This window comes from Helicoverpa armigera, chromosome 6 (genome assembly GCF_030705265.1).
Source record: "Helicoverpa armigera isolate CAAS_96S chromosome 6, ASM3070526v1, whole genome shotgun sequence".
Taxonomy (NCBI): Eukaryota; Metazoa; Arthropoda; class Insecta; order Lepidoptera; family Noctuidae; genus Helicoverpa; species Helicoverpa armigera.
Window position 1 is genome coordinate 3,315,765 of NC_087125.1, and position 16,685 is coordinate 3,332,449.

The 16,685-nt window shown below is 37.3% G+C and overlaps 2 protein-coding genes and 1 long non-coding RNA gene across 13 annotated transcripts in view; 2 read left to right on the forward strand and 1 right to left on the reverse strand.

Annotated features, from left to right (window-relative positions):
• LOC135117012 (uncharacterized) overlaps window positions 1-6,450 on the forward strand; it is a 65,667-nt gene extending 59,217 nt beyond the window's left edge. The window contains exon 2 of the long non-coding RNA XR_010276577.1: window positions 5,246-6,450. This is a non-coding gene — a long non-coding RNA (uncharacterized LOC135117012). The remainder of the gene's footprint in view (window positions 1-5,245) is intronic.
• Window positions 1-16,685, forward strand: part of Pde1c (Phosphodiesterase 1c) — a 455,862-nt gene that overhangs the window by 257,642 nt on the left and 181,535 nt on the right. For 7 of the 11 annotated variants that reach the window (XM_049835870.2, XM_049835873.2, XM_064035225.1 and 4 more), the window contains exon 1: window positions 16,470-16,626. The exons of the other annotated variants lie outside the window; for them this stretch is intronic. The gene's annotated coding sequence lies outside the window, so the exon portion shown is untranslated. Of the gene's footprint in view, window positions 1-16,469; window positions 16,627-16,685 lie in introns of those variants that run through there. 11 annotated transcript variants of the gene reach the window in all.
• Window positions 8,854-11,357, reverse strand: LOC135117021 (uncharacterized). Its single transcript, XM_064035328.1, has 3 exons — window positions 11,306-11,357; window positions 9,079-10,231; window positions 8,854-8,983 (listed from the first exon to the last, which is right to left on the reverse strand). Exons 1-2 carry the CDS (start codon window positions 11,355-11,357, stop codon window positions 9,222-9,224), a joined length of 1,062 nt encoding a protein of 353 aa, XP_063891398.1. The 3' UTR covers window positions 8,854-8,983; window positions 9,079-9,221.

Sequence of the window (16,685 nt, forward strand, 5' to 3'; positions counted from 1 at the left end):
TTAATTTATTCAATTGTTACTAAATGACCGACAGTCAGTATCATCCAACATCAATGAACTGCATGTGCTATGGCGCATGTTTAGTCTATGGTGATCTCAAATTCCAATCAGTCCATAATCAGTCCAATCGTAAAATTATGTCCATATAGAATTTATTAATTCAATGGTATTTACACATTATTTCAAGGAGCGACTTTTAACTTGTGCTCATGGCCAAGACAATATTATTGTAATGTGAACAAAACTATTGATATAGTCACAAAATATTGATTTATTATTACAAATAAAGTTGAACAGGACTTGGCTTCTATGCGATCTCAAAACTTTTTACGGTGGAGGAATTGCGTAGAGGATTGGCTTTTTTTTACATTTAATGTTTTTGGTGGGATCTAATTTATTTTTTGTAGGTCTCTTTCTTCTCTAAGTATATAACAAACTAAATATGTAGACCTAAAGTAGCACGTAAACAACATTTCTTTTTTAAATAAACTAAACAATTTCGAAATTGACGATTTTTTAATCGAATATCTTTTAGAATAAAAGAGATCTATTTCAGAGGTAGATGGCGCTATCACATGAAATTATTTTTTATTTTTTTAAGTCCTACTTATACTAAGCTATGTAACGAAACCGTAGCGCGATTTAGACCAGGACAACGTCATCTATCGAGCGAGCATGCAGTATTTATCGCACTGCATTAATATGAAAGATTTTATCATTATTCATTTCATTTTAACCTAGCATTTTTATTCATACGTATGTATATTTAATCTATACTAATATTATAAAGAGGAAAACTTTGTTTGTTTGTTTGGTTGTAATGAATAGGCTCAAAAACTACTGGACCGTTTTTAAAAATTCTTTCACCATTCGAAAGCTACATTATCCACGAGTAACATAGGCTATATTTTATCCCGGTACGGGCAGTAGTTACCACGGGATGCGGGTGAAACCGCGTGAAAACGGCTAGTACATAATAACAATACACCACACTACGTAACAATAAAACAAATAGTAACATTTTGTACATAAATAAATAACAAAGTTATCAATGCAGTCAAAATTCATACACAATGTTCTTGAAAAACCGCAAATATAAATTTGTTACCTATTTTTTTATTAAGTTTTAAGGTTTTTATAATTTTCCCTTTATATGTAGCTAATTACCTATCTTGGTGCCAAATTTGAAGGTTCTAAGTTTGCTAGAAGTACCTTAGACTTTTGATGATCGGTCAGTGAGTGAGTCAGTGACAAAATGGTGTAACTTTGATCGCTCATAACTCGTAAACTATTTATTCAAATGTCTTGTAATTTTGAGACTGAGCTTGTTCTAATACTTCCTCTTGGTCGTCGAAAACTTAAACTCCTAGCTTTGTTCATATGGAAGATACAGAGGGCTGAAATAGCCGCGAAACGCTTCGAGAAAAGATGGTACGGCCGTGCCCGCTTTGCTCGAGTCTTGGCTGGGGCACTGCCGTGCCCTCAGATATCTATAGAATGTTCATTATGGTGACGACAGTGCCAGTTCTGTAGTAAAAGTTATACCTGTATTATTTTCTCCTACCTGTTACTTTACCTTTGATCTTTTATGCCAAAATATGATCCCACGCCTATTAAAATGCCTTTGCCGATATGAAACACCATACCATTATGATGTATAAATTTCGTCAAAGTGAAAATTATCAACTGTGTGTCAAATTAATTTCGTGCCTTTGATCAAAGAGTGATATCAAATTTTCTTCGCCAATGTACCTAAGTTACGTAGATACAAGACATACTCGTTCATGTCGTGGAGATAAATATATAAAAAAAAAATTCTTACTAAAGGATTCTAGATTTATAAAATCCTGAAATAACAATATTTGTCTAGGTAACGTTAAATTGTTATTAATATACTAGGTTACCTTTAATAACACGCTAAGTATACATATTTAGATAAGTAATTAACGTTATTTCTAGCTCTAAGTAAATGAAAAAGAATTAGTTGTTCGCCCACAAGAGACAGAAAAGGCGTACAAAAAATACATGTCCATTTTCCGAACACTTTCGTCTCAATTGAAGAAATAATTTTCAAGCGGAAAACCTGACCGAGGTTTCTAGTGAAACAATGATTAGTTTTTAAGTCTCTCTTTTTTGATACATATCTAATTAGAAAACAAGCTCTCCGCCACGACTGTCTTTTACGTAAAAACTAAAAAGTTATTAAAGGCAAAAATAATATTATACATTATTTTGTTCAGCATATTATTATATAAATACTACATACGATATGTTTTTACCAAAATAAAATACAAACTTAATATTCTCAGCATAGCGACAAAAAATCCTTTAAAACATTTTTAAACAGTTTCCACCAATGTCGTAAGAAGGGTATTGTAAAAACAGAAATAAATTAAATGGACCACTATTGTAAACATTTCACCTTAACGTTTTCAGGCCGGCTGTAAAACTCTATTCGTATCATTTAACAGCTAATGTTGTGCAACTTTATTTTATATACTAGTAAACAAAACGTAGATAAAAACGCACATCCAGTAATGAAAGGTCCTTGATTTTCAATTAATAAAAAAAGGCTTTGTATTTAGCAGCAATAGTAGCAGATTGGAAATGGACTAGGAAAAAGCTATAAAAATCGTTATACAATAATTTTTTCTCTAACATTAAAAAAACAATTAGGAAAAAGTCAAAATAAAAATGACTAATGAAAAATGTGAGCTAAATTACTATTTTTGGTAAAATCTTTATTGATTCTGAATGAGATAATTCCGATTTCTAAAAACTTAGCAGAGCGAATATTTTTACTATTCAAAATATACATTTCGAAAATAGCACGTTATAAATTAGTAATTCCGCAAACATTACACTTTAAACGTGACTTAACTTTGAATTTATTTTTACTCAGAGCTTATTGGAAATAAACGTACAGGCAATTTCCAAGTAAACTTCATTTTTATGATCTACCTTCGTGAAGAAAATTGAGCCGTTTTATATTGTATTTCCTTAGTTCAATATCCCCTCCTTTAAACGTACTATTTGAATTGTCTTTCTAAACGGACAAAATGTATTTGTAAATTATTCAAAGTCTAGAATCAACATAAATACGTAATTTCTTTTAAACAAAAATTATATTTTAAGTTCATTTTAGCTACGTAAAAAAATATAAGTATAATATTATAAGCATCTAATCAAAATGCCATCAACTTGCATTAAACTTGACGCCCCATACTTAAAGACTGTTGATGGAGACATTAAACAGATACGACAATATCTCATTTCCCGAAACAAGCAGTAAATAAAAAATACACACAGAAAAAAAAACATGCATATTTTAATAATATTTGCTGGCCTTTAAAGTTGGCCTCACTTCAACTGAATGAGCCGTTTCAGCAAAGAGCTCGTAACATTTATGCTGTAGTACTCTTAAATTGAGGTAAGCATTTTGCATATAACTGGCCTTAAACTTTTTGAAATACAACCTGTATAGTTTTATGCCAAGAAGATGACCAAGAAGTTTTTAAGTGTCTGTTGTAAAAGTGGAAATTGATTCAAATAATGATATCATATACTACGACTCTACTTGAAATTGTTGAAAATAACTTGTCTGTCAGCCTGTCTGAGTTTCACGGCAAAACAACAAAATATATGTAAAGTATGTACCTACATATAAGCTACTTTTGCCTAGTTTTCGGTAAGTATTTCCCACGGGTAGCGGGCTAAGCCACGAGAACAGATATGGTGGTATCAATAAGATGGAAGGAACAAGTTTATGACAGACATACATACGTTGATTTGGTTGTTTATTTTCACGACTTAACCTCATCTATACCTACCTCTTGAAACTAGTTAATGATTAATGATACTAATTACCCCGCATTAACACTACCGCTCAGACTTCGATCAAACCTAATCTATCATCAATCTTGAATATCTACCAGTATTAAATCGATATAAAATATAATATTCAGTACATTCAGCTTTTGAATGTTCTTAGCGAACTTTCTAAGGTCCATTAGTAGATCAGAAATACGCCGAATCATCGCATTATACTCGCTAAGTTTAAGAAAAACGCGAATAATCAGAAAAAAAACTTAGAAGAAAAGAACCAAGAATTTATAAAACGAAAGGTATTTTCAATTGTCTAGACTAATTAAAGAACAATTTGTTCAGTATCATTTGTATGAATCCCTGCTGCAGCACACACTAATTAGAATCGTAATAGATTTTCACTGTGATTTTCTCGACTCGGGACAACGACACCAAAATAAGATTTTTTTCTTCCTCATCAATATAATAGGAAGAAAATGGCCCTTATAGGATCACTATTTACCATCTTATCAAGAGGAAGATTGCGTAACCTTCTTGATGGGTACTCAATAAGTAATTATATTCGACCTTCACGGTTCCTAGCTTGCGAGATTGATGCTCGACGTTCAAGCTCACTATACAGTGTTCAAGTAATTTAAGGAGAACTACGTCATCATAGGCTTAATTTGCCCTTTAGTTTAAATACATACTTAAAAAGTTTCTATGGTACAAAGTATAAAACATGAATTGGTACTTGCAATATGTGTGAGAGGAAATTGGTGTTTTCATACTTTTGAAATGAACAATTTGTAAGAATGTAAAAAAGTGTTTCTGTTGAGTTTGGAACCTGCATACTCGTAATAGGCCCTTGTGGCTAAATGCCATCATTATAGCGTTCCGTGCCACACTTCTTGCCACTTCTACTTTGTAAGATATTTTAAGCAATTTCACGTATTATTATCTACAGCAAACCGGTTTGATCTAGTTAGATTTCTTTCTTTTAAAGTTTAAATCGCAACGAGATAGAAATCGTTTTCCAGAACTATATTCGGCTGACTATTCACACCACTGGCGTTCTCATTTTAAACTTAAACAAAAACCTATCTCTAAATACACATTAGTGAATATTACGAGTGCCAAAAAATATTTTTTAGAATAAGAAAATATACGCACTGCAGATTTTACTTTTGAAAGTCGAATAAGTTGCCTTGCCAAAAAGTCTGTTTAACGAATGACTTACCATGTAGCACCTCTAAGTTATTACATTTGTTTTTAAATTCTGTTTGTTTTAAATTCAAGAGATTTATAGCCTTTATAAGAGAAATTTTCTCGTATTTTTTTATGATTTTAAGACAAAAAATTACCATTTAAAGTGTCAAACTATTTATCACAATAGTACGCTAACTACAAAATATTCCTAACCCATTTATTTCCCTTGCAGTGACAGTGACTGTGTCGAGTGATGAATAGTGAACAGTGAACAAAATGGACAGAAACACGGCCGAATCTAGCAAGGGCCAGTTGTGCGGGCAAGTGCGTCGGTTCCAAGACAAATCGCCCGATATATCGTCCGATTTGTCGTTCGAGGAGTTGAGGAATAAGTTCGATACGAGAGCGCCACGCGCGGCGAGGAACGAAATCGCTTCGAACCCCGCTACGCATGGCAGCGCGACTAGGCAAGTCGTCAGTGGGAAAGTGTTCAAGAAGTGCAAGAGCGCTACGTTTCAGATAGATGGCGCCACTTATACTATTTAGATTAGATTAGATTACTCGGGCTGGTTTCCGCAACTCCACGACAAAGCGCGTATTTTGCGTGTGAGGGTGATAATGGGTGTTTATTCACTCGATCCACCCCAACTCCTCGAGAAAAGCCAGCAGAGGTTTAATTTTGCTGACTATCTCTTGGATAGTACCTGGGTTACCGAAGTACTTAGCCCTGTATATGGCGGTTTCAGGGCAGTCTAGTAGCACGTGTGCCGCTGTTTCTTCTTCCCCCATGCAGGCTCTGCATAAGGGACTGTCTGTAACTCCTATAACATAGAGGTGTTTATTGAAGGAGCCGTGTCCAGTTAGAACTGCCGTAAACTTACGTAAATTCTGCTTTGATAGGCCCATCAGCTGTTTAGTGAGGCGATCGTTGATGGTCGGGAGGGCCATCTTCGCCTGCCTGCACGCGCTGTGGTTAGTCCAGAGGTGGTTGTGTTTGTGCCTAGTACGCTGTCTTACCAGTGTTCGTAGGTGGCCGAAGGGAGTGGCAGTATGGGTTCTGGTCCTACTGCTGTTTGGTCTGATCCCCTTCTCGCCAGCTCATCCGCTGCATCGTTGCCTCGGGAGCCACTGTGTCCTTTTATCCATTGAATGGTTATGTTATTTAAACTGCCTACCTTGTTTAACCGTTGGTGGCACTCGTGTATAAGGCCGGAGTTTGCGCAGTGTTTGCTTAGGGCCTGTATTACTGCCATGCTATCTGAGAGTATTCGGATAGAGTGACCGGTTACTTCCCGCTTTATGACTGCTTCGGCCGCTAGGGAGATGCCTATACATTCAGCTTGGAATACTGTATTATGTACTCCTAGGGGTGTGAATATGTGTATGTTTAGGTCTTCTGAGAAGAGGCCTGAACCTGTGCCGGTGCTTGTTTTGGATCCGTCGGTGAAAATTCTTAGTTCTTTGGGATTATGTCCTCGTAACGATGATCCTCAAAAGTTGGATCCTGTATTTCTTATCGAATATAAAGACTTTGGGTATGCGGTCGTTTATAGCCTGCATAATGGGAAAGTCTGCATAAAGATTGTTTAGTATAGTTGTGTGTTTTGTAGGCAACTTGCTCCAGAGATTAAGGGTTTTGAGTCTTAGAGCCGTCATTGCTGCTTCTTGCTGTGCAAAGAGGTTCAGCGGCGGCAGACCTAGCATGGCTTCCAACGCTGCCGTTGGTGTTGTCCTCATGCCACCTGTGGCTGCCATGCAGGCTTGTCTTTGGACTCGCGCCAGTTTATTTGCGACTGTAGTTTGGTCGGTTTTGGGCCACCAGACTAAGGCGCCGTAAGTGATCATGGGGCGGATCACTGTTTTGTATAGCCATAGTATTATCTTAGGGATAAGCCCCATTTCTTCCCTATCATTTTCTTACATTGCCAAAAGGTAATGCTGGCTCTGTTTACTTTATTGTCTATATGATTACTCCATTTCAGCTTACTGTCCAGAGTGACGCCAAGGTATTTGACTTCGTTGGATAGTTTGAGTTCTGTATTGAAGAGTTTAGGTAGTTTGTACGGTCCCAACGTTCGTTTGTTTGTGAACATGACTAACTCAGTCTTGGTGGGGTTTACTGAAAGGTCAAATTCCCTGCACCACTGTTCTACGATTCGTAGGGCCTGTTGAGTAAGGTTGCAGATAGTGTCAGTTACCTTGCCTGAGATGAGGATGGCAAGGTCATCCGCATAACCTATTGTGTAGTCGTGGTTTGCGTTTAGTTTTGTGATGAGATCATTAATCACTAGATTCCACAGGAGCGGGGACAGTACCCCTCCCTGTGGACATCCTCTGGCTATTAGTGCTGATTTGTCATCATCTTCAAAGCGTACCACGCGTTTGCTGAGCATGTTTGTGATCCAATCAGTTAGCATCGGGTTAACTCTGTGTCTGAGTAAACTCGTTGTTATGCTAACGAAGTTTGTTTTATCAAAGGCTCCCTCAATGTCTATAAAGGTGCCAAGGCAGATGCCTTTTTGTTCTATTGCCTCCTCTATCCGGCTTACTACCAGATGAAGCGCTGATTCTGTTGATTTCCCCGAGCTATATGCGTGCTGATTCGGATGCAGGGGTTGTTTCTTAGCGCACCGTCCTCAGCTCTCGCTCACATAACCTTTCCAGGGTTTTAGAGCAAAGGATGTCAGGCTGATTGGTCTGTAAGATTTTGCGCTTGTGTAGTCTCCTTTACCTGGCTTTGGGATAAAGACTACTTTGACCTCCCTCCATTTTTGGGGACATATCGAAAAGCCAGGCATGCTCTCATTAGTCTTAATAGTCTATATGAGATGTATGGTCCTCCCATTGCAGGAGCGCTGGGAAGATTCCGTCCGGACCTGCTGCTTTGTATGGGTGGAAGCTTTGAATTGCCCAATGGAGTTTTTCCATTGTGACGATTTTTTGTGCGTATGACCAATCTTCTTCAGTTGGTGTTTGTGTTACCTCATGCCATTCTACATTTTGCGTGAAAACGCATCCTGGGAAGTGGGTCTCAATTAGGACGCGCTTCGTTTCTTCCGGCGATGTGGTATGTGTGTTGTCTGGTTTTCGGAGAGTGCCCAGACCAGGTGTGTTTTGTTGTGCTAGGATTTTCCTTACCCTGTTTGCTTGTTGACAGGACTCGATGTTACCACAGAACTTGCGCCATCCCCTGGTACTTCGGAATCTGATGCATTTCTTGTACCTTGATTTGGCCGCCTTATAGTCGTCCCAATCCTCGTCGGCACATGTATTCATTGCTCTGTTTAGAGTTTTTCTCACTTGTTTACGCCTGCGTTCTAGTTCCGCACCCCACCATGGTTGTTTCCCTGGTGTTTTCTGGTATGCAGTTTCGGGGCAGGCTGTTTGATAGCTGTCTATCATTGACTGTGTGAGGTAGCTTACCTGTTCGTCAATTTGTTCTGTGTCCACGTAATTTGTAGGGTCCCCGAGTTGCGCAAGTTTGGTGCTGAGCGTACGGGTGTACGTCGCGCGGTCCGTATTGCGTGGGTTCCGTTTCGGTGGTGTTTCTTGTATACAGACCTGTAGGTCAAAGCGGATCCATCTGTGGTCTGAGCAAGATGCCTCCTTAGAGACATGCCATCCTGTGATTAGCTCCGCTACGCTCTCTGATGCGAGAGTCAGGTCTATAATTGTTTGACTTCGTCTAGTGACGAAAGTTGGTTCTGATCCAGTGTTTATTAGTGATAGGTTGGTTGTGAATAAGTAATCAAATAAGGTCTTACCCTATCGTTGTGTGTATCCATTCCCCACAAAGGGTGGTGTGCGTTGGAGTCAGTACCGATAATCACTTCCTTCCCTTCTCTCGCAGTGATTCACCAGGCGGGCGAGGTCGTAGGGAGGAGGCTCCTCTGCTTCGGGCATGTATACCGAGGCGAGGGTGATCTCCATGTTTAAAGCAGGTTGCTGTATTGAGATGGCAGATTGGTCTCTGCAACAGAAATCTGATAAAACTGTGTTTTATGTTTTTTGTTGTATAGATGCACGCCCTGGGATGGTCGTGATGTATGTCTACGTGAATCTTACCTCCAAGATTGGAGAGTCCTCTGATTTGGCCGGCCCTGACCCACGGCTCCTGGATTAGGGCAATGGCCGTGTGTTGAACCTCCAACCATTTGCGCAGCTGAGCCGTCGCGGTTTGGCTGTGGTGGAGGTTTGCTTGGAGGATTTTAATTGTCGACGAAGAAGGGGACGCCATCGCAGATTGCGCCCTCCTCGTCTCCTCCAAGCTGTAGCCCGGCCAGCAGGTCCCCGGACTCGACTTCGTCCCCCTCCAGGTCTGAACCCGTCAGAAGGGCTTCTTCCGGGTCGTCGTCCTGTGAGGGGACGGTTGCGGGTACGGGCACCGCAGGGCCCTCGGTGGGGCCAGCGCCCTCGCTGGTCGTGGTACTTGTGCCAGGCTGTTTCTGGATGGTGAAAGTGGCGGGGTCCCATCCCGGCGGAGTATCGGCAAACTTGCCGTTGTGACCCTGGAATTTCACGTACACCGCACCCAGCCCGAAGGCGAGGCGGCGCCCGGACTTCATCAGGGTCGCGATTTGTTCCTCCGGGATTCCCACCACCACAAAGCTGGCGCCTTGCTGCTTCTCCTGTCTTTGGAGCACCCACCTGTCGACCGCGATCTGCGGGTTCTGGTATGCCAGAATCCGCCCGATGTCTCGCGAGTCGGTGATGGCCCCCTGTTCATTAGGGATCAGGATGCCACACCTGATCCTTCGTGTAATTTCCGACTGGCTCTTGATGATCAGCTGGTGGCCGGTTGAAAGGGCCAAGTCGGCGATGGTTTTTTGAAACCATGTCAAAGTGTGGTCGTTGGAGCACCACAGCTTCAGGACGCCTTCTGTGTAAACCGGCTTACCATTAAAAGCTGGCCCCGGTTGTTTGTTGTTCGGGGACCATGCCTCCTTTAGGATGGTCTTCTGTATCCCCGTCAGTATCGTGTCCGCTACGTCCTTTGTTAGGATCCCGGTGTGGCCGCATGTAACTGCGATGCACAGGGACTTCTTGGTTGCTTGAGCGTAGCTTACCCGAGGAGTGGCCCGCTTGGACGGGTCCAGGCACTGTCGTTTGCGCTTCCCACGGGGCGAAAGTGTCTCGTTCAGAGCGCGTTTGGCAGCTGTCTGTACCTCACCTGCAGGGCTTATTGTTTCGTCCCCTTCCTTCACCGGCCTGCCGGCCACTTATACTATTGGTAAGTTTGTCCAGTTAGTTCGGTTTTCCACCGCAGCGGTGGCGGCGCTAGTTGTATGTTTATGGAAGTTTCGATAAGTGAATGTTAACAGATGATTTCGCTTATACAACGGGTGATTTTAGTACGATTTTAAATTATATATTTGAAATAATTTTTGAAATTGAAATAAGTATAATGGTTTTTCATATTTATTTTAACATAAAATTTCAAAATAAAAGTTTATTTTACAGTTAATTACAATATAACTTAATTAGGTACCTACCTGAATAGTTACAGTAATTAATAACTCAACGTTCATGACACGTATTAATTGACTTACCATTGAATTGCCCACATAAAAGACAACTACACTTTAATATGAAACAAGTCTTTTTACGATTATAACTTGTCAGATGATAAGTACTAATTACAAGTAATCATAATAAATATTTTTTAATAGTTAAACTAATTATATCCAAGGTTTATTATAGGATAGTTCATATTTATTACATTTGCTCATAAATTATAAATATTCTTTGTCATAAAGAATTGCGCGCACGTGGTAAACATAATTATACTTTGTTTGTGACTTTTAAAAAGATATAATTGAAAAATTTAAGATCGAAGTCAAAGGATTTTATTTCCTAAAGATATCGGTTCTTACTAAACGTAAAAAGCTAGGTGCAAGGTTCCAACGATTAGATCTTATGGAGATGGACCTTCAAAAACTCAATAGACACTGTTTTCAAAACGTAGTGTTGTAACTAAATGGCTTATACTAAGTCAATATGTTGACTCCTAGGAAATTATACAATAAGTACAGGTTTGTTTGAAATAATTTTTGTAAGTACAATAGCAGTTTTTAAAAGAACTTAAAAAAATATGAAAAAAAACTAATTCAGTGTGTGTTTCGATAAAACCTAATTTGTGTTGCGTGTCAACCAACTCAATAAAACTTCGAAACATGACATCAAATATTCAATGGAATTGATTTATTATGATAAGCATTTTATTTTCTATTTATTTATGAAAATATTCATTGGCAATGCCTAGTTGTAAACTGTGATGTACATACGTACGTACATGGTGAATTACAATTGTTGATAGTAAAAGACGAGGGTCTTTCAAGAGCCATTCTAGTACGTAGATCAATCTAATCAAATCTTATCAAAGGTGTTTTAGCGTTAGATATAGGCATGGAACATTCGATAGCAAAAAAAAATCACAACAATAGACTCCCAAAAATCTCAACCAATATTTTCATTTCATCACATAAAAACAAAACTTTTTTCAACGGAACACAACACCACACACCGAAATTAAAACAACAACAAAAACAATAAAAATAAAAGAAAAACATACAAAATGGCGGGAATTTTCCAGTACCCCGGGTTTATCTTCTGCCGCGATAAAACAAATTGTTGCCGTGAGGGCGAAATGCGTTGGGGCACGCGAACTTCGGCTTACTACTGATCCAATTAACGCTAGAGTTAATGTCCTGTATGGGTGAAGCAGTTGCTCACACTCACATTCGTGGTTGCTGCCGAATTCTGAAAGGCTACTCTATTATGAAGCCAACTCAAATATCATTCTAACTCCATCAAACTTATATTGCTGCGCGGGTATGCATATTGCTGCGCGAGACTTTCAAGTAAAATAACGTTTCCATATTCCGTGGTTAGTGAGGTGCAAGCGACAACCAGATACCTAAGGTTCCTCAATGGTTGTTGTCTATGGTGCTTGAATAGTAGAAACTAAGCAGATTTCAGGCTGAACTGTTGGCCAATTATCTGGCCAACTTAATTTGAAGTCGGCCAATACCTAATCTATCAAACAATCAGCTGATTAAAAGTTTTCAATATGTGGAATGTCTTACGGTCCCACACCCAAATCTGCTTAAAAGTGCATATTTTATAAATACAAGTTAAAGGTACCCTAATTAAGTTTGTATATTATTTTAATTTTCCATAATATAAAGTCAGCGACATTTAAGTCAATCAGATTTCCTTTACCTACAAGGTTCACGATTGACTGCCTCCATCAAAGTGCGCGAAGAACATTCATGATCAGCCAACACTAACTACCTACTCCTAAGTTACATCTTACGCGGCCCTTTTCCATTTCAATGCCTTAGGGTCCAAGGTTACGCTCAAACAAAGGGCCTCGCTGAACTTTGTGACGTCACTGTTAGCTTTCTCACTTTCTTTCTTTCTTTCTTTTTGTTACGAGATCAAACTATGAAGTTGTGTTGTTCTTTAACGAATGGCTATTGTTTCGCAATTTAGTTTGATGGGAATAGTAAAGCAATTTATATCGTATTATTTAGTTATAAAGTTCTTTTGGGGGTTCGTGTGATTTGTGTGCCTAATATGTTAAGTTCGGTCATTGAAAATTGATTGGTTATTTTTTTTTAGTTTCTAAAAATTGTCCTATGCAAATTTAATCACCTTTTAAGTAGACTGCTTTAAGCTCCATTCAAAACTATTCAATAATAATTATTCCTTAGTTAAGTTAGTTCCTTACTACAAAATAACCATTTTTAATATTATAATAGGTACACCAGAGACAATCCATGATCACGACCACTCTGCCAAGAGTGTCCGATTAAGAAGAAGAATAGGTATTTATAGTATTTAAAGTCTAGTCATTTTCTACGCAAACCATTTATTTGTATGCACCAGAGTTGCTTGGTGGGAGTATTCTAAAGGCATTCAATACAGTCTTGTGTCATCGGAGCGATCTATATCAAGCGGACTGGACTATTCTAATGCCTATATGCTGATAATAATGACGAACAAACACAATACCAATGGAACGTAATCATTTATCATATTACTAAGTTCAGCATTGTTCAGCACATCTTCACAGTCGGTAGAGTAGGCGGTAATACAAAATGTAGGCCGGGACAATTACTTGGTTAAATGTGCAGTAAAATGACGTCACGGCTCTTAAGGGTGGGCTTGCTCAAGCGATTAAGTTAAGCTTGATACTGATGTGATAGGAATTCAGAATAGTATCCGTATTTGGGTTATTTTCTTATCCTCAACATAAGTATCTTAAAGATCATTAAGTTTGACGGATTTCAGTTAGATTTTTTGGGGAGTTTGTCCCACCACTTCTTCTTCCCAGCAAAAACACATAGGAAGTGGTGAAGGGCGGGCGTTTTGGGGGCTGTCTTTTGTAGATTTGACTTTCAAAAAGTGCTGATTTTCAGCATAATTTGCATAAATGACTTTTGATTTTTTTTGATTTTGATTTTGATTTTAATGCATGATAAAGGTACTGAACACATTTGTATGAAGTACGAAGTGTTGATAGATGGCACACACAGCTGTAATTTAATATTTTCCCATGATTGTGGAGGAAACCGCAAGAAAGTATAGCTTTAGTAAAATGTTCAAAGACAATGATAAGAAAAGATAACGTCATACAATGTTAAAAATCAATCAAGTAGTAAAATATAATTAAAAAGTTACGTTTTTGCTATTTGCTCTACCTGCACAAAAAAAACTCTACACAGAAAATATTTTTGTCGAAGACTTGAATTATTGCGCAAATAGTTACGTAATTAAAGTACAAAAGGAACATCAATATAAAAATAAATTAAGCCTTTAATTCACAGAGCCGGAATTCATTAATTACGTAATCATTATTCACATAGGTGACAAAAAAACAGTGGCAACTTACTTATACAACTAAGTAGTTATTGAAAAAAAAAGCGATAAGCACCTATACAAAATAAATTAACAAAAAATACTACGACATCATTCTCTTAATTATTGAAATAAAAATAAAACAAAAACCGGCCAAGTACGAGTCAGGCTCCGCACTTCCTAAAATATTTATGATACCTATTCTAGTTTTCATTTGTTTAACAATGGTGGTTCATGGGCCATACGGAACTGGTGAAAGGCTAAAGGTTGGTAAAAGGGTCCCGTTTTACCCCTTGACAATCTAACAAAAAATCACAGCGTAGTTTTTTTTTCAAACCATAATAACTGGTATACCTAGAATCCATTTGAAAAAATAACAATGGCTGTTACGGTATATTCTGTTTTTGGTGTTTCTGATTGCATGACATAGAAATATTTCGGGTTTACATAGTTTCAATATCTGTTTTCATTTTTATTCATACATATTTTTTGATTTTTTGTGATGTCAGAGGAGCTGAGCCGACACCAAACAAATAGAGACAAGAGCAGGAGGATAACTTTTTTGATATAATCAAGGAATGTTTAACTATGATCTAAAGGAAATATGATAAATTACTCTTGTAAAAAACCACACTCAATAAAAACTCTGATTCTTTAAGTGTCGTCTATTGAAAACATTACAACGTATTACGTTATTCTATAAAAAAAAATAAGCAAGCAAAAACGTGCTAAACAATTTTATATCAATTTGTTACAATAACATTTGAAACTTTGTTCATAACTAGCTTTTGGACATGACTTCTTCCACGTGAACTAAGGTTACTAAGTACTCATCTTAACATTTTTAATAGATGTGATTTTCAAAAAATTGTAACGTACTTCTAGATAACACGTAAGTTTATATAAAGCGGGCTCTAATCTCTTCCTAAACTAAAATAGTTTACAATAATTATAACTTAATCGTAGATAACTTTATGTTAATTTGAAAAGCGCTGAGACCTGAAAAGCTTCATAGAAATCTATTAATGGATATATTTTATTAGTTTGTATAACTATACTAGCTATTTACGTCTTTAAATAAAACTTAGATATTCGGAATTTGATATTAATCTGTAGACTTTGTTTTATGGAGGATTCAGTGATTAGTTACATAATTTTGCAGTTATAATATTAGTAAGGATTTTTACCAACAGATATAAATAAAGTGGAAGTTTCATCTATTCGTGTCCGAATAGTTACCTATAGATAAGACTAATCGGTGTACAATAAAACCTAATCTTTATAGTTTTTATTGTCTTTGCGTCATTAACTAACAATACTGCAGTACTACCGTAGGTTTTACTAATTTTGTCAATAAAAATAGTTTGTTTTATTGATTGCATTACATATTAATAATACCTTCTTCAACCACGTGATTTGGATAATACTAGCGTAAACTGTTCTTATCAAAGCGATGTTTTATGATATTATCTACTTTAATATTTTCCAATATAAAATCTAAGTATGTAACATTATATAGCATACAATCAAACAAAGAAACTCTACTAAACTATCAGAAACCAAGGTTAAGAAGTAAGTTCTTCTCGATAATACAGCAATCTTAAACTCCAATAATTGATCATATTGGTTCACCAGGTCCTAAGATTAGCGCATTCAAACAAACTTAAGCTTAAAGTATAATATTAGTATCTACGTATAAATTAAACTACGCAAAAACTACAAAAGTAAATAAGACGAATCTTCCAAGAACAGTCGTACATAAAAACTAAAAACATGACTGTTATAAAACATATAATTTATTGTATTCTCTTAAAGCATAAGATATCAATGCATTAGTAAATAAATACCTTTGTTTTTGTAAACATATAGGTAAATTAACAAAGTTATATTTTACCAAGACAAAACAATTGACAATACACATATATACTTACTTACATAAATACAATAACATGTACGTAAACAAAAGAAACTTAAACCGGGCTAGATTTATTGCAAAAGTAGCACATTATGACCACAAAGAAACAAATATCTATGTATTAGTTAATAGTTACTAGATACCTTATTTTATTGCAATACTATGTAAAATGATATCTATTTAGTGTTTAGTTTAAGTTTGAAAAGAGAGTTGAAAATTATTTTAATGAGCTTGTAATAGCTAAGTACGACAACAGATAAATAGAAAAAGTTCTTCTGTACCACTTTTATGAATCTTCTTTGCAAAAAGCAGATTAAACCATTGTTTAAGTAGTTTTTTGTTACAAATATTTGACTGTAATTTGCCAATGCTTTTTTAAATGATTGAAGCCGTATTTTTACTAGTATCGAGGAATAAAATAATCATTTTTTATCATGATGACAAAGTAAAAATCCTTAGTGTATCTGATTGATCAAACACATGGTTGATATGGTTCATAATAACATCATAATATTAGAAAACCATAAGAAAGCTTTTACTTAGTTTCAAGGCAAACTCGATCAAGCTAAACATACAACAACAAACAATTTCATAACCAGTTAGGTCATAGCTCAAACTTAATGTCCCGGGGATTTAGCAGTGTAAGTTGGAGTGCTAGCTCTAATGAGGAGCTACCTGTAGCGGATCATGTGGGGCGTCAGTCTCGCGCAGGCTTCCACGCGGTTCGGTAGCCCCGCCATGCCGCTCGCCGCTCCCCGACCGCTCCGTCCGAACATGTCCGAACACATTTAACCGACACCAAATTCAAATTCATAAAAAAAATCCCAATAACAAAAGTGAGTTCTAACTTCGGTCTACTGTCGCGAATTTAGGAAGGAAACCACCTGTTGGCCGC